This window comes from Thunnus maccoyii, chromosome 5 (genome assembly GCF_910596095.1).
Source record: "Thunnus maccoyii chromosome 5, fThuMac1.1, whole genome shotgun sequence".
NCBI lineage: Eukaryota > Metazoa > Chordata > Actinopteri > Scombriformes > Scombridae > Thunnus > Thunnus maccoyii.
Window position 1 is genome coordinate 24,210,495 of NC_056537.1, and position 17,827 is coordinate 24,228,321.

The 17,827-nt window shown below is 40.6% G+C and overlaps 3 protein-coding genes across 4 annotated transcripts; 2 read left to right on the forward strand and 1 right to left on the reverse strand.

Moving 5' to 3' along the window:
* The first annotated feature begins 373 nt into the window (after nucleotides 1-373).
* LOC121897347 (seipin-like) lies at nucleotides 374-3,226 on the forward strand. The gene has a single exon (XM_042411758.1). The coding sequence runs from the start codon at nucleotides 635-637 to the stop codon at nucleotides 1,886-1,888; it is 1,254 nt and encodes a 417-aa protein (XP_042267692.1). The 5' UTR covers nucleotides 374-634; the 3' UTR covers nucleotides 1,889-3,226.
* Nucleotides 3,227-5,532: 2,306 nt separating this feature from the next.
* On the reverse strand, nucleotides 5,533-7,245 carry lrrc10 (leucine rich repeat containing 10). Its single transcript, XM_042412742.1, has 2 exons — nucleotides 6,809-7,245; nucleotides 5,533-6,589 (listed from the first exon to the last, which is right to left on the reverse strand). Exon 2 carries the CDS (start codon nucleotides 6,478-6,480, stop codon nucleotides 5,617-5,619), a length of 864 nt encoding a protein of 287 aa, XP_042268676.1. The 5' UTR covers nucleotides 6,481-6,589; nucleotides 6,809-7,245; the 3' UTR covers nucleotides 5,533-5,616.
* Nucleotides 7,246-9,423: 2,178 nt separating this feature from the next.
* Nucleotides 9,424-17,615, forward strand: cnot2 (CCR4-NOT transcription complex, subunit 2). 2 transcript variants are annotated; one of them, XM_042410935.1, is made up of 15 exons: nucleotides 9,424-9,607; nucleotides 10,756-10,884; nucleotides 10,987-11,059; nucleotides 11,301-11,448; nucleotides 11,606-11,788; nucleotides 11,980-12,059; nucleotides 12,656-12,781; nucleotides 13,021-13,145; nucleotides 13,277-13,394; nucleotides 13,760-13,916; nucleotides 15,664-15,725; nucleotides 16,375-16,424; nucleotides 16,518-16,618; nucleotides 16,806-16,950; nucleotides 17,056-17,615. In XM_042410935.1, the coding sequence occupies exons 2-15, from the start codon at nucleotides 10,768-10,770 to the stop codon at nucleotides 17,140-17,142; spliced, it is 1,572 nt and encodes a 523-aa protein (XP_042266869.1). In that variant the 5' UTR covers nucleotides 9,424-9,607; nucleotides 10,756-10,767; the 3' UTR covers nucleotides 17,143-17,615. The 2 variants fall into 2 exon arrangements, with proteins under 2 accessions (XP_042266869.1, XP_042266870.1); XM_042410936.1 differs by lacking the exon at nucleotides 9,424-9,607 and adding an exon at nucleotides 9,681-10,063.
* Nucleotides 17,616-17,827: the final 212 nt, after the last annotated feature.

The following is a 17,827-nucleotide window of genomic DNA, read 5'->3' on the forward strand; positions in this document are numbered from 1 at the left end:
TAATAATAAATAAATTCTGTCATTATGTCAGAGTGACAATAAATTATTCCCCTTTTTACTGGGGACCCCACTTTGAGAACCACTGCTGTAGGGTATATAAAAACAAAAAAGCTTAAAGACATCTCATCTCTTGAGAAACATTGTGGACAACACTGCCAGATGATTTAAGTTGGTTTGCAATGTTGCTTGTTCATTTTTGAAGTTATATTTATTTATTTTTCTCTCTTAATTTCTGTATTATGTATCTTTTTATGTTTTACAGTTTTATTTCTGCTTTGTGTTTTGGTGGTTAGTTAATTTATTTTTTCTGTACTGTTACTTCTATTGTTACTTGTTTGTATATTAGTGTTGTTAATAAAGTTTTTTTTTTAAACTTATCAACTTCCGGGTCACAGGGTCATGTTTTGCGTGAAGCAGCAGATGTAACTGAGAGCTAGCTAAGTTGTTAACGAGCTTAGAGACCACCAGAGCAAGTCGCTAATACTAGAAAACATCAAAGTTCAACCTTAAAAAAGCAAAGGATGATTTTACGTCAGCGGAGTCAAAAAGCTTTTGGATCAAACTATCAGTAACGAGCTGAACAGACGTGACATGGGAAGGTGCAGATAAGCGATTATGCAGTTTCCGCCCACTGATGCAGGAACATAAAGACCCACCACCAGCACCGGAGCAGCAGTCTGCCCAAACCAGGGCCAGAACAAGGTCTGTGTGCTCCGGACCAGACACGATGGGAGGTGCGATGGGACCGGTTCTACACTGGCTGCACGATGTCGCAGCTGTGACTCTCCTCAAAGCCCGGCGGACTCTGTTTCAGGCTGCTATCCTCCTTTGTGTGCTAGTCCTGCTGCTTTGGGTGTCCATCTTTCTCTATGGCAGCTTCTACTACTCCTACATGCCCACTGTCAGCTTCTCCACCCCTGTGCACTTCTACTACACCTCTGACTGCGATGCCTCAGAGTCAGCACTTTGCTCATTCCCAACGGCCAACATCTCCTTCATGAAGAACGAGAGAGACCAGGTGATGGCTTATGGGCAGCCGTATCGCATATCCATAGAACTGGAGATGCCAGAGTCTCCGGTGAATGAGCAGCTGGGCATGTTCATGGTCAAGATGACAAGTTATACCAAAAATGGGAAGACTGTCTCATCTGTGGGACGATCAACGATGCTGCATTACCGCTCCAGCCTTCTGCAGACACTGAGTACTTTACTGTTCTCTCCCTTCCTCCTGACTGGGATGGCTGAGCAGAAGCAGCTCATAGAAGTCGAGCTCTTCTCTGACTACAAGACGAATGCTTATCAACCCACTGTTGGTGCAATCATTGAGATCCAGTCCAAGCGTGTGCAGATCTACTCATCTCAGCTTCGTATCCATGCTTATTTCACTGGTATACGATATGTTCTGTACAACTTCCCCCTGACATCTGCAGTGATCGGTGTGGCCAGCAACTTTGCCTTCCTCAGCGCGATTGTGCTGTTCAGTTACCTGCAGTTCATTTGGGGAGGGCTCTGGCCTCCAGATCAAGTGAGAGTCAGGGTTATGATGGGGGACAACACCCGCTTCCAGCAGAGGAGAGAGGAGGCTCGGAAACGAATGGAGAAAGAAAACTCGCAGAAGGAACTCTATGCTCCCAAATCGATCGGTTCTGTGAATGAGGCGTCTGATTCCCAGGCAAATGACACGGCGGCTGAGCTGTCGTCAAAGAGGCCCTCAGTAATCCCGGACGCCTCTGGGGCAGATGTGCCAGATACCAAGGACGAAGAAGGGTCTCATGACTCTAAAATGCCAGAGGAGAAAGAGAGCTCAGACATGTTGGATGGGTGTCAGCTGCCTCACCAGGGCGAGACAGCACTCCGACAGAGACCTGGACCCTGGATGAGCCTGTGATTCGTGGGACCGCGTGTACCTACAGTACTGCATGTGCTCATATGCCACATAGTATGTAGGTGTGGATCTTGATAGACTCAAGCAAACCCACAGTTTAAGTTGGCAGGAACAGATGCATGAGAATTTATTACCTGTATTACTTTGACTAACAAACTACAGCTTATTGTCTCGTCTTGATAAGTTCACCTTGTTGCCACTTTGACCTCGGCTCACGACTTTCTGCTTATTGTCTGCTCAGTGGACAGACGGTCCTGGAGACAATAACACTTCTATGGTCTTACAGTATGTTGTGCATTCAGTTTTAATGATGCCTGTAGCAAGATAAACTACATTCCAGCTGTGGCTTGTCCTACAGTTTTGTCTGTGGCATTACCATTAGCCAACAATCTATCACACCCTTTAAGTCCGTCTAACCTGTGTTTTATTGCTTTGATGTCTGTAAGGTTTCTCATATTACAGCCAGCCTATAGCTGAGGCACACAACCTGACAATCCTTCCACAAGTGACATATGTAGTTTAAACATGAGTCAAGTCGCTTGTTATTGAATGTAGCTGTCCTGTACTTGAAACAAAAATAAGTTTGATCGCTCATAAACAGGCCTTGTGATCCTTTTTCTCAGAGCAATTAGGTTTGGAAAATTTGCCCAAAGTAGCGTCTTTGTTTTAATAACTTCCTAGAAAAAAATGATGGGTCGAGGGTCCAGCCCGAGGATATAAAGAACTTATTGCATTTATTATTCATCTTCATCTTGCATATAGAGAAGTTCTGTTTCAGTATAATTGGCGATTTAACTGCCGTGGCACATTTAGTTAAAGATCCGATGCTTTAACAAAGTTTGGTTTCATTCCATCTGTTGTTGTTTTTTTGTATTCAGTATCTGTTACTGTGCAGTTTGCACTCTGCTGTTTAATGTGAAAATGGTATTTATTGTAAAAGCACCAAGATATTTTAGATGAGTCTTTTAAGTAATAAATGTTTGCTAATATGTCTGTTAATTAAGCATGTCTACTTTAACATTAAGGAACATTATACGAAGGATAAGTGAAGTTACTGTTTTGAGGTTGGTGCTGGTTTATAAAGCTAATGAAGAGGAGTTATATGCACAGCCTCTATGTATTTAACCTACACTTAAGGGGAACTTGGGGTTTAAGCAAGTTAATGAAAGGCTGTGCAAGTTGTGTTGATGTAGGATTTTGTACCAAAGATATAGTTCTCATGATCTGTCATCTCGGATTCTGTCATGCAGGTTGTTCTTGTCTAAGCCTCTGAAGTTCCATGAGTAGGTCTTATTTATGTGTTGACATTGAATTAAAGAAATAAACACATACAGCAGTGCAGTTCTCTTTCTTTATTGTCACAGATTTAGTCTCACTGTCAGATAATAACACAGTTGAAACCGACAACAACATTTCTGTCTGTAATTTTAGAAAAATCTCATTGTTCAGTGCTTTAAAGAAGGGCTAACAAACAGTGAATTTGAAGTCCGACAATCACTGAGTTTGTGTCATTTTTGCATACTATATCCGATTTTCAGACCACAATCAGAAATATAGACATAATGTAAAAACTTGGCTTCTGTCAGTATGAATAAACCTGCTGCTTTGCATGTAGGAAAAAGCAGATTAAAACATTTTTTAAACTGCTACCTCAAAAAGTTCACTGTTAAAATATAAAATACTTAACAGTTTTCCCCCCAGATCTACATTCTACTTAAAGTCATTACTTTTTTTACATGCTACAATGTGGATATACACACAAACTATGGTCTACTTCTCATATTAAAGAAAAAACATCTAATAATCTTTAGTTGGAAAGCGAGAATTTAGTGGCAAATTGTGACTTTTTGGGACAAATCAAGTCAAGACATGATGATAGATGATACATTGATAACAGCGTCAATACAGTCTCACAATTACAGTACAAAACTGCATTTTACTGGAGACATTTAAACTATTAGAGTAAAATTAAACTATGACATTTGAAGAAATGGGTTAAAATATGTAAAATTGTATTCAAGTTGATGGAGAGAATATCTTAGAGGTCCTAGAGAATATCTTAAGAGGTGATTTTGCAATATAAGGTATTGAGGGCAACTCATGGAAAGATTGTTCTCTATATGTAATATCTGATTCAAGATGGAAATTTTTAAGTAGACATGTCAACAATTTGTGCTCTTTTACAAACCTCACAAAACTCAATTCTTTCAAGACAGATCAAACTGCATATAAGAGATAGTTGACTTTGCAACTTCAGAGCATACTTTCAGGAAGATTTCAGTCATATATTTTTACACTATAAAGTCTGACTCCCTGATTTTTGTCATGGCACCAAATCCACAAATTTCCTCACTGCTCACTGTTGATGCAGTGAGTGAATTTATGGGAATGATCTGTGAGGATTTCTGGATTTGTGGGTGTTGTCCAGTATAACAAAATCAACAAGTTTATCTTTGACATACAGTATATTAAATAACATAACAGAAAGATGTACTTACACTCATTGAACCTTTAGAATTGCCTAAGCGCACACATTAAAGTAATTTTGTGTTTAATAGGGAGTTGATTGAACACTGGAAGTACAATGGCAGTGTGTTTATGCTGTTAGAAACAGTCACATTTCCAGTAAAAGGACTGGTATGCTGCCCATTTTAATCTATTCCCCCATGTTTTATTAAAAAGGACTTAAAATGCCCAGAAAGATATATTGTGGAATGACATTTAATCTTGTTTACAGAACATTTTCCTGGTACACAGAGGAATCTGAGAGCTGCATTTATAATCTGCTTCAAATCAGAACCTTGTGGCAATGATATTAAAGCCCATTAGCAGTCTTTATTCAAAGCCACTGCCCCAATCTATCAGATGAATTATGCATTGGTCTGGATAAGGAGTGCACTAATTGACTTAAGCCATCCATCACTTGTATTAAAACCTTGCTGTATTTAGCTCAGCAGGTACAGATATTATCTCAGACTGCTGTAACAAGAATTTGTGAATCATCTTCTTTGTCTCAATAGTTGCACTATAAAGTAAAAAACTCACATAACCTTAGAGTTGAGAATGGTGCTACTGTGCTCATGTTGTGGACTTAATGATTACGTTCACCTTGTTCACGTCAGTGTTATCTGCAACTGAAGTGATCCTTACAGGACCCACAGTATAGCCTCAGCAACAACTAACTGTGTGGTCAATTTAATTGACAAGTATGAAAAGCTTTCTGTATTATTGCCCTGAAAACACACCATTAATATTCATCAAGTAGAAATACATGCTTACCGGTATTGTTTTGATCCCAGACATGCTGTAAAATCCAGTAAATTCCCAAGACACACGTCTTGCAGCATAAAATAACATTCCAGAACAGAAAATCTAAACCAATTCAGACCAGTTGACATACATGAATTGTTTTTAAAAAAGCAATTTCCAAGATTTCTGTTATTGCAAATAATCATTTGAAAGCATACAGAGGTTTACAAATTAAAATCAGACACTAGCATTTCAGGATTGAAATTTATTTTAATTTTTCTCTTTTCCTGTACCCCTTCTCTGAAATTTTTGAACTAATAATTACTTTGCGTCTTATATTAAAGCTGATTCGATTGGCTTTACCATATATGGACCAAATACCATCAGCATGATGTACGCTGCTCTGCTCTAAGTGCTCCACTTGAGTGGTGTCCTTTACTGCCAGGCCTCTCCACAGCTAAAGGTCACTTTGTTCCTTGACCCTAACTGTTGTGCTCCTCCTCAGTATGTACCTCCGTGACCTCAGCTGTGGTCTCGCTCGCTGCCTTTGACGTGTCATCTTCCTGCTCATCATCTGCGCTCTCTGCCCAGCGCCCGACCCTCCTCACCCCCTCGCCCACCGCTGGGGCGTTAACACAAGGGTTATGGTCATAGATGACCAGTTTCAACCCCTGCATGTGAGACAGGCCTGGGAAGTGGTGTATTTTGTTCCGATCCACATCAATGACGGCTAGAAAGTGCATTTCCAGCAATACTGGTGGGAACTCTGCCAGCTCATTCCCAGCAAGCCAGATACTTCGTAGCTCTTCCAGCTGTCCGAGCTCTTTCGGTAAACTCCGTATCTGGTTATAGCCGAGGTGCAGGGTCTTGAGATTGGGGAGCTCACAAACCACTTTAGGGAAAACAGTAAAGCAATTAGTCTCCAGCCACAGAGTATTAAGTTCCTTGAGGTCTCCCAGTTCTCTGGGGAGGCAGTAAAGCCTGTTGTTACCCAGGTAAAGGATGCTGAGCTGGGGCAATCTGCAAACAGCTGCAGGTAGCTCTTCAAAGCAGTTAAAGTCGAGGGCAAGGAGCTGCAGCTTCCTCAGGCCCTGCAGTTCGGCCGGCAAGCTGCTGAGGTTGTTGTCACTCAGGTAGAGCTTCACCAGCTCATCAAAGACACAGGCAGCAACAGGCAGCCGACGCAACTGCCGGCTGCTCAGGTCCAGGGTCCGATCGAGTGGCATCTCCTTTAGGTCCCCAACTAGGAAGCGTTGACAGCGCTCTGAGGGAATGAAGGCAATGACACCTCTCATGGCGTTCCCCATTTTGCTCACTCTCTGTGACACACCACTGGTCATCCACATCAATTTAGTGCCAGACGAGGGTTTTCACTGAGGCAGACTGTTGGCGTCTTCAAGTAAATTTCATGGTGTTCCATTAAAGCTCCGCCACCGCCACTCTGGAGTTATTGATCTTGATAATATGCAAAAGCAAAACAAATTTGTAACAATGTAATACAGCATCAGCATGAAGCTCCATGTAGCAGCAATCGGATGGATATGATGCTAAATTACACCATAAAAACCATGTGTGTGAGTTATTAACAATGAAAATAAGCATCACCAGTTGTCAACAAGAAAACAGGAAACATAATCAGCATGAATAATAATAATGAGAATTCAAAAAACCTACTTTCTACTGTCCTCCTCCTGATGTCCATGACTCCCAGCATCTTGTACAGTAAGCCATTTGTTTATCCAACTTAATGAGCTGAAAATGTATTGTATTCCCCGGACAGATATTCCCCAGTGCAGTGCACTCAGCGGCTCTGAGCTTTGCCCTGACTTTCAAGGCAATAGCAACCACTAGCTGCTCTCTCCTCCCCATTTGTGCCTAATGACTTTCCCCCGTTCTTCTCCGAGATGACAGAGGTGGGAGAGAGTGAGATAGGGAGGGGCAGGGTGTCATGGGTAAGCATAAGAAGTGCTCTCTGATGAAAGAGCAGCAAAGGTCATTTATACTCTGTTTTAATCGAGCCGGACGCAGTCCTGGGTCTGTACCACCGGGCCACACAAGTTGGAAAGTGACAAAATAAGAATTTGTCACTGTTCTGAGAGAGAGCCAAAGATGGCAGGGTGGAGAGTATATGGCAGTATAGATCTGTGTTCTGTCAGCACCACATTGTGAATGCTTGTTTGAATTGTTTGCAGATCAACTGTGGGGTCATTGAGCAGTCAAGACTTCAGTGTCACAGCCAGTCTTAAAATCATCCAAATCCAAGTGCTCATTTATTAGTTTTCCATATATTTTTCAGGAGGGATGCCAATTCCTATTTATCTCGTTTGGGGAAGATCTATTCTTGAACTATAAGAAGTGGCATATCACTGCTTCCTGTTTGAGGTGTGATTTGCCCGTGTTATCTTGCATAACTTTATTAGGGCTATTTTCTAACAAGATAAAACTGGGAAGGAATGTCATTTTCCTTATCAGAAGGGGCACTGGTCCACCCCACCCGTCTGTTTTTGTTCACTGACAGATTGTTTTTAGCACTTGTGCCTCTCCTTATCCACTTACTGACCGGGGGCCTCTAACAGGCAACAGTACAATGCAGACCAAGCAAACAGAATGAAACCATGTGACTGCAATAATAGACATTTTTCATGGCAGACATTTAAACATATCATAGCAGAACAGGTGAAATTAATTGTCCTATTAGGTGATTATTGGAAATCATCAATAATTTAGTTACAGCCTTGCTTTTCCCGCTATGACAAGTCAAAATATCTGCTGTGAAAAGTTATACAAAGGATCTTTATTTCTTGATTAACTTACCTGTTGTTTCTAAAGCTTTCAAACACATCTCATGGCCTTTCTCAGCGGATGTCATTGCTCTAATTACTAAACCACCTCTATGACGACTGGGTAACTCCCGAGGAAGGCTTTGAAATGTTGTTGAGAACTTCAGAAACAACAACTAAGTCAGACTTTATGTTAAAGATCCCCTCCAGACATGTTTTCAGACATGTAACAATACTCTGCGTGGAATAATATTTTGTTTCTGACATGGTTTTCCATAAAAAAGTGACTTGATACTTGACACAAGATGGACAAAATTCTCAGTGTGCTGGAGGCATCACGTTTCCGTTTCACACTTGTGTAATTGGATCATGATTGGCTTCCAAGTTGTCATGTGTCTATGTCCTACTGGTTGTCTCTCTTGTTGTGGCAGGAAATGACATATTCAGCAGCCAACACTGCACATTCTTTCTTTTCCCCCAGAATGAGGAGTAACTTCTCCCTTTCTGTTGGACTTTGGATTTTGGGGCAATTTTTTTCAAATTTTGGAAAGACTTTCTCCTTAATATTTCTGTAGTTTTGACTTTCTGTTATAAAATGTGATTCTGTCCCTACAGCTCCCTCGTCACAATGACAGCACAGCGTGTCCTTTCTGGGCTGCCAGGTCCGCCTGTGTCTGCCCTTCTCTATTGCCAGACTATGGTCACTCAGTCTGTACATTGTCAATGTCTTTCTCAGGTTCTTATCAGTTCTGCCACAGTATACTGTCTGTTTAGGGCCAAGTATGTCTCTAAACTATTTCTTTTTCTTTTTCTTCAGTTATAATTTGGTTGGTCTAATCTTCTGAGTGATAGTGTAACTTCCTTGAGGCTGGCTGGGAGTTTGTGATGTCAGAAGGTGAAAGGTCAGCCAGCCTCAGGACCAGTTGGCTGAAAGGACTCCTTACTATGTTCTTTCTATGTAACTCTTGGCAGGCAGGGGCTTTATAATGGTAACAGGCAGGATCGCTCTTTTTAATATTGCTCCACAATTTAATAGATCTTTATTGAATACTCAGAAATAAAGGATATTGGCCTAATTCCTTAAACTCAAGCACAAATTTCTCCCTCATCAGCAGATGAATGTAAAAACAGCCTTCAAGTATCAAACTCTGCACATTAAAATACATTTTTGAGTTGGGGTGAGGGGCTTTAAGATTTTTACTTTTTTGCAAGCTTATGAACTTTCAAGCTTGTGACATGTATAGTAACCATAGTGAGTTGAGTTTAAAAACACATTACCCTTATGCCACTATTGCAGTCCTGAGGAACTGAGTTAAACAAATAGGTGTCTTCTTACTAGAACATGGTGAACAGATTACTGAAAGAATCATCCTCAACAGTGGCTGAGCTCAATATTTCCATGTTGCAAGACACTTTATGATCACAGGAGGGAGGCAGTAGCTTCACAGTGGTGTCATTGTTTATAATTAATGCTACATTTACATAATTTCTGGAAAATTTAGTTGTTTTTTTTGCTGTGTTCTTGTGGACTGTTCAGCACCCAGTGGAAATGATGGAGCACACTTTTATCAGCCAGTTTTGTGTACGGAAGTGGTAAGCAGGTTGTAAGGTCAGAGGGTAAAGGCTATCCCTCTTTCGATTGAGAATACACACAGCCATCTTGGATCTAACGAAGAGAAGGGAAATTGATGCGGTGAGGGTATTTAACGTATTTCTCGTCTCATTAAAGCGGCTCGGTACACTATTAACTCTTCAGCATGAGCTATTTGCCTCGCTGTTTCCCTTCGTTTCGACACGGAGCGGGTCTGTAGCCTTTAGCTCCAGCAGATTGTCGCTCCTGACTGCTGCTGCTGCTGCTGCAAACGGAGCGTAAACTGAGCCGAGAAAACGGGACAGCTGACTGTGGATATATGGAGGCAGAGACGGCCCAATTTACTGTTTGATAGTGGCTGCTGTTTGGTAGCCACGTCGGGGTATTTTGGAGCTGAAAAGATTTGAGAATGCTGTGGTACTTTGCTCCCTGTTAGCTTAGCTGTCGTGAAGCTAGCTAAGCTAACGCAGAGTGATTACAGGCACCTAGCCTGCTAACGTTAGCCACAGCAGCCTGTTAGCACTGCTGCTGTTATTTTGCTGAACAGAGACACACAAGGTAACACATACTAGCACTCATACAAGTTTAACAAGCAAGTCAACACTCAGCTCTGCTGTCAGCTGATTTATTCTTTATCTGTAAAGATCATTAGTTTATTTGTTATGGTTGTTCAACTTTTTCATCCTGTTTGCAGAACAGTTCAAAACTTTACTTGAACATCCCAAGATGCCAAATATGTCACACTGAATAACCTCAGTGTGAATTTATGATGCACCCATCATTTTACAACTGGTTTAAAGGTGCACTCACAAATAATGCAGTCTTGTGTTTAAATATTTCCATTCAGGCTTTTTCATCTTAACTCTTAAATTTATTTATGTTGTGTGTTCTGCTTTATTAATACTGTAGAGTTTCACTATGAATGAAAAGTGCTGTATAAATTAAATGTATTTCTATATTAAATATTGTTATGTTGTGTCAGTGAAGTGCTGGAACAACCTGCTGCAGATTGTATGTGATGCTGTCAGATATTAGAAATATATTTAATTTATGAAATATAATTTATTTAATTTATATTTAACTACATAAGAGGAAATTTAATGGGAACAACAGTGTTTATATGAGAAATGTGATGGTCAGTGTAAAGTTGTATTTGTCTCCGGTTCTTCATCTCCTTGCATCATTTGTTGCCTTTGCTGCTCTATTGACATCCACATTTCTTTAACAGCATCTCTGCTCTCTCTCTGCAGGTGACGAAAGGCATGTTTGGTGCTAGAAAGAAATTTGTAGAGTTTGTCGAGGTAGTCGATAACGACTTTACTGATGAAAGCATGTACTACAACCAGCCGTCGATGTTCCCACATCGGTCGGACAAAGATGTGAGTTTTGTTCCTGTGTCTACAAACCTTTCATTCCTGAAATTAACATAACGAGGAGACATTTTCCTGTTGTCTTATGTGTTCTTAAATGTTTCCCTTCAGATGCTGTCTTCTCCTTCACCATCATCATCAGGTCAGCTGTCGCAGCTCGGTGCAAGTTTGTACGGTCCACAAAGTGAGTGTTACATAGTCCTCCACACACAACAGTTTTCTTCACAGTATGTAGCATACTGGGAAGAAATGTTACATTTGGATAGTGTGAGCATGAGTGTAGTCTAACTTAGTTTAACTGTTATTTAGGGCAACTCTGTCAAATAAAACCAGAATTACTGAAAGTTTAAATGTGAGACATTTTGCAGAAGAATCTTCTCTGGGTCGTCTGACAGTATTTGTTTTTCTTCTTTGTCTCTCTGCAGGTGCACTCGGCTTTTCGGTAAGGGGCATGGGTAACAATACACCTCAGTTAAACCGAAATTTAACACAAGGCACCCAGCTACCAAGTCATATCACCCCCACAACAGGGGTCCCCACCATGTCCCTCCATACCCCTCCATCACCAAGCAGGTGTGTATGAAGGTGTTTCTTGCTTTTTTGTCTGTTTGCAGACACACACTTGTCTGGTTTATAACAGTAAATTAGACCTGCAAATAAAGATGGCAGTTGACATGAAATGAGCAAAAAAAATGAATGCACTAAATCAGAACTGATCATGTTTCAACAGGGGGACCTTGCCGATGAACACAAGAAACATGCTGAACCACTCTCAGGTCGGTCAAGGCATTGGTATGAGCGGCAGGACCAACAGTATGGGCAGCTCGGGGCTGGGCAGCCCCAACCGCAGCTCGCCCAGTATCATCTGTATGCCCAAACAGCAACCAGCACGCCAGCCCTTCACCATAAACAGGTATATGGGTCTAGATAGTATAACACATACGTCGGCTCCTGCTGACACGTGTAATATATTCTAGTAGATATCTGCCCGTCCTTTGTGTCTGCTATGGTTTCCTGATATAGAATATAAAACCTTTAGGTTTTTTTCATTTTAAAGAAAGTAAATGTGTGCCTTAATATTTGTTTTTTTCTCTTTCTCTGCAGCATGTCAGGATTTGGAATGAACCGCAATCAGGCTTTTGGGATGAACAACTCAATATCAAGCAACATCTTCAATGGCACAGGTTAGTGAGTTTAACTGAAGTATCGTTATTTTGGGTTATTATTTAGGTTTTCTGTAAACAAACACATCTGGGCTGAAGTCTGATGTTAAAAAAGATAAATAAAACAAAAATCACTGTAAAAACACCACTGGCTTCACAAAACTGAATTATTAGTTTAACTATTTTGAGGGATACCATTACCATTTTTCTCTTCATTTTCTATTATCAAAAGCATATCCTGAGTTGTCCTCATGATAAAACAACCTTGTTTACAAATGCTGTAAACAGGCGTCTTGATGCAGGAAGCAAAACCACTTTTGTATGCATGGTGACATTTAGTCAGTGAGAATGAATTCAAACCAAGCTTTTGAAAAATCCCCTTTTTGGGGGGAAGTAAAATCTTCATTCCTGGAAAAAGGGTAAGGGTAACATTGTATAAAGTTTCTTTGATTGCTGAAACAGACAATAGCTATTGTTACTGAGGGGACTGTTAATTGATTAATATGCAGTGCAGAAAGGTTACCTTATGAATTGAATATTAGCCACATTACACAGATGAATGGCGTTTTTAAGGTGACATTACATGTTAGAAGTTCTTAACCTTCCTATTACTGCAGATGGGAGTGAAAATGTAACGGGACTGGATCTGTCAGACTTCCCTGCATTAGCAGACAGGAGTCGGAGAGAAGGGACTGGAAACCCAACACCGGTGCTCAACCCACTGGCTGGAAGGGCTCCTTATGGTAGGCCATTAGGCTGCAGAAAGTGTCTTATTTTTACACACATTAAGCCATAGGCAGTAGGTTCCCACAGGAAAGGAAATCAGCTTCTTGATTAGAGTCTTGATACGAGTGAAGGATATGTTTCAATGCACATCTAAGTCCATAGAAACAAGAATTTGTGATGATACGATTTTTGTTGTGTTGTATTGCTTATTCCACCTTTATAAAATCTAAACTTTATTGTATTCATCATCATCAAGTTGGCATGGTGACGAAGCCATCTACTGAACAGACACAGGATTTCTCAATCCACAATGAGGACTTCCCTGCACTGCCTGGCCCAAACTATAAGGACCCTACGTTGAACAACGATGACAGCAAAACTGTAAGTGTGTGAGCCACTGATGGCTCTGCACCACAATCTGGCAGGATGCTTGTTTATGTGTGTCAGGGTTGCACAGTAAAGACAAATTTGTTTTTCTGTGTTTAAAACATTTTTTTCTTTGTTTTCTTTAGAACTTGAACTCCACAAGCAAGAGCACATCCAATGCAGATGGGCCCAAGTTCCCCGGAGACAAGACGGCCTCAGCACAGAACAACAACCAGAAGAAAGGGATCCAGGTGTTGCCCGATGGTGAGACCTCTCAGCCAATCGTATCGCTCCACTTCCACTGAGACATCCCTTCTTAATCGCACAACATTGGGTGAGGCAGTTGGGCTCTCTACCCTGCATTTTGGGTTAGATAATTATTGGATAGGCTACAGTGAGGAAACCAAAAGAAAATGTTCAGTATGCTACAGACCATCATCATCTTTCCATTAGTCTGGCTGTGACCATCACTTGTTTAAAAAAATAATTGGCTTGGTTTGCTCTCCAATGCGTGCACAAAGTGTGGTTTAGAAATATGGAGGTAATGTATTGACAGTAAGTATTTACTGTAGATCACGGCCCAGTTTCAGCGGGTTGTTGAACTCTGTATTATGCTGCTGCTGCTGCAGGCCGGGTGACGAACATTCCCTCAGGAATGGTGACAGACCAATTCGGCATGATTGGCCTCCTGACGTTTATCCGGGCAGCAGAGACTGATCCGGGGATGGTCCATCTGGCGCTAGGAAGTGACCTCACGACACTGGGACTCAACTTAAACTCACCAGAGTAAGACAGCTGTTCCACCAGAAATACAGTGTTTTAGGATAAATAACGGCCAAAATCGTTACTGGAGTTTTATCAAGTGGTAGGTTTAAGCTGCAGTCATCCAACAAAAATATGACAAATAAATTGATTAATCATTAGCTTTGTTAAACGCTAATAAGTAGTCATTCAAATAATGTTACATGAAATATAAAACATGTGGGCACAAATGGTTACAACTTTTCTTCTCACTGAATGAATTTTAGTTAAACTAAGGACAACTTAGCCCTCCTTTTTACTGGCATGCCATTTTTAAACTGGATAGTTGCATTTTTGTCTCTCTGAAGTTACAAAGGCATATGACAAATTAACTGGAGACATCTTTAGCAGTTTAATCCAAGTGTTTTGAAGCCAAACAATCATACTGCAGGTCCAAATTTGTTAAGTAAGTAAAGTTCATAGCACATTTAAACACAGCTTAAGCTGACCAAAGTGCTGTCTAGAAGGACATTAAAATATAAAGTAAAAAGTATAAAAACACAAAGAGAAACATACCAATGACAACAATAAACAACAAAGGACAAATACAGAATTATAAACAGATTGAAAGATTAGTGGGCCAAAAAGGCCAGTGAATAAGAATGTGTCTTTAGCTTAGATTTAAAAACGGATGGAGGGAGCACATCTAATATCTAACAGCAACTGGTTCCACAGTCGTGGAGCAGCAACTGCAAAGGCTCTGTCATCTTTTATTTGTCACTGTAAGACAAACAAGAGATTTGTTGTCGGATCTAAGAGACCTAGGAGCTGAGTGCCAGTGAATAAGGTCTGTGATATAAGATCGGGCCTGATAATTAAGAGCCTTGAAAGCAATCAGCAAGGTCTTAAATTTGAGCTCAGTGAGCCAGTGAAGAGAGGCTAAGACTGGGCTGATGTGTTTGCACTTTTTAGTACCAGTCAACATCCTTGCAGCTGCAATTTGGACCATCTGTAGACGAGTTAATGAAGACTGGGGAAGGCCTAAATAAAGGGAATTGCAATAGTCCAGTCATGATGTGATGAAGGCATGAATTACTCTTTCCATATCATGGAAAGACAGCACTGGCTTGTGTTTGGAAATAGAAATTATTTTAACAACAGAAAGATAACATTATTTTTTTTAGCATTGTTACTTCACATATGTGGTGAGGTGGCCTAGCTTACTGGCGAGATGACTTTTGGACTTAGAGGGACCGAAGATAATTACTTCAGTTATTGTTGTTGTTACTGTTTAGCTGAAGGAAATTATTTCACTTAACGTATCTGTTAGATTTTCCTCATTTCTTTTCTTTTTACACCACAAAAACAGGTACTGCCCACAATATTGTAACTATCAGTGACAAAATAATATGGAAAATACCCAAAATGCAAAAATATTTATTTTATTTATTTAGGTTTCACACCAACACAACTTCTAGCCAATAAACTAAACTAAACAGTTACACACACTTGATGACAATATTCCCCCTCCATGCTGGTGTAGCACTACAAAGCAGATCTGCCTCAACTGGTTTCTAAAATAGCTTCTTTAGTTACAGGTTCATGATTTTACTTAAATACTTAAATATGCAGTACAGCCAGTTTGATTGTCCTACTCAGAAATACCACTTCACTTGTGAGGTTTCCTTCTTGTTGACTGCATTTAATAGATCATTGCATTGGTTTGAATTGTTGTGTGTCGAGCAAGTGTTGTGCTGTTGATATTAATAGTGGCGACTTCGTCTCCTGACAGAAATCTGTACCCCAAGTTCGCCTCTCCCTGGGCTTCAGCACCTTGTCGACCGCAAGACATTGGTAAGATATTAACTTGAAGTATGTGTGGGAGGAAGACTTTAATCTTTAATTACCTGAGTTTAGTAATAACTTGTAGGTTTTGATTTGGCTGACCTGATTAGCTTTTAAGATTTGGCAGAGTCAGAGCCAGTCTGAAGACAGAACGGAGGTACATGGAGTTAAAGGGCTTGTGAAGAACTTGTGGATGACTCCTTATCAAGCTGCACACTGATCAAAAACTCAATAAATATTGCAGAATAATTTTACATATTTTCTTTGATAACAGTTACAACCATGAGTTTTCATTGGCTATATGACCTTCTGAAGTATAGTGTTTTCAGGCCCATGGCCTGTGTTACATGTCAAGATATTCAATCTGCTGTCACATGAGACATAAAAAAAACTGCAGATCGTCACATTTGAGAGGCTGGAACCAGAGAATAGTTTGTATATTGCTTGAAAAATGTCTGTTTTGATAACAGCGTTGTAAGTTTTGTGACTGTATCATCATCTTTACAGTGTAAAATAGTACACGTCTTCAAATCTCGATTTGCTTGACAGCAAATTTTTAGAAAAGTCTTTTAAATTTGACATTTTCTTAGAAACAGTAATATTACATGTTATAGTTACCGTTGGAGAGCTGCTGATGGTAATTTCTCTCATTTTTCAGACTTCCATGTTCCATCGGAGTACTTAACCAACATCCACATAAGGGACAAGGTAATTATGAGCTTGAGAACGGTGCCAAAATAAATGGTTGCACTCCTCAAGTAGTACATGTGGGTGCCAACTTTACTCTCTCTACTACTTTAGCTGGCTGCAATTAAACTGGCGCGATACGGCGAAGACCTGTTGTTCTACCTGTACTACATGAATGGTGGAGACTTGCTACAGCTTCTGGCAGCAGTAGAGCTGTGAGTAGTTGACCTTTTGAACGGTGATTACTGCAGAAACATGATCTGTTCGATTTAAAATTCTACGTATAGCCATTGTAGCTAATAGCAAGTGTGTGTCAGGCTGTGATTGATGTTAAAAAAAATTAAGTGATGGTCACAGGCTCAGTTTTTTTTTTTCTTATTCCTCTTTCATAACTCTCTCCAGCTTTAACCGGGACTGGCGGTACCACAAAGAGGAGCGGGTTTGGATCACAAGGGCGCCTGGCATGGAGCCTTCACTGAAGACCAACACCTATGAGAGGGGAACCTACTACTTTTTTGATTGTCTTAACTGGAGGAAAGTAGCCAAGGTAAGAGTTCTACTTTATTTATCAAGCGAAATGGCATCTTAAGATATGATTTGTTGTGGATTAGTTTGTTTCCTGTCGTGTTAAAATTGTGTCTGCATCTCTTAGGAGTTTCATCTGGAGTATGATAAGCTGGAAGAGAGGCCTCACGTGCCAACAACGTTCAACTACAACCCAGCCCAGCAGGCCTTCTAAGGCCCGACCAGTCCAAAGGCCACAGCTGTTCCTGCACACGACGCTGTTGTCCAGGGAGTGTGCTGTGGTTCACACAGCTTGGTTTTTATTCCTCGAGGATTTGGCTATTTGACTGCGGGGGGTCGTCGCCACCATCAAAACTGCCCTGCCTTTCTAAAATTACATGCTGCCCAAAACACCAACACTTGTTCTGTTTTTATTCTTCATGTTCCTCCTGTTTTTTTTTTTTGTCTTGTTTCCAGCAGGGTCTGTGTTATGTTTACGTCTCTGAGTCTGAAGCCTGTTTTCTCCCTGAAAGGAGGACTGACCTTGTGGCACAGGACAGTGACAGAACAAGGTTATGCCTCATATTTACAAGTGTTAAGAACAGAAAAAAGGCGGGGAGTTAACATCCTCAGACGCAAGTGAAAGGGTGAAAGAAATGCAATGTTTATTGTTGCACTATATTTAGTAATAAAAGAACACAAAATTTGTTTGTGCTTTTTTATGTGAACACTCCCTGAATTTTTTTTTTCCTTTTCCTATTTTTCTTTCGGGTCCGGGGGTGCATGCAACTTTTCCTCATGCATCCCTTTTCGTCCCTCCTTTTTTTTCCTTTTACATTGATTCTTTCAAACTTCTGTATTTGCACCATCAAACTGTTTTCTGTCTCATTCTCTGTTTCCCCCCTCTGTCTGTCTGTCTC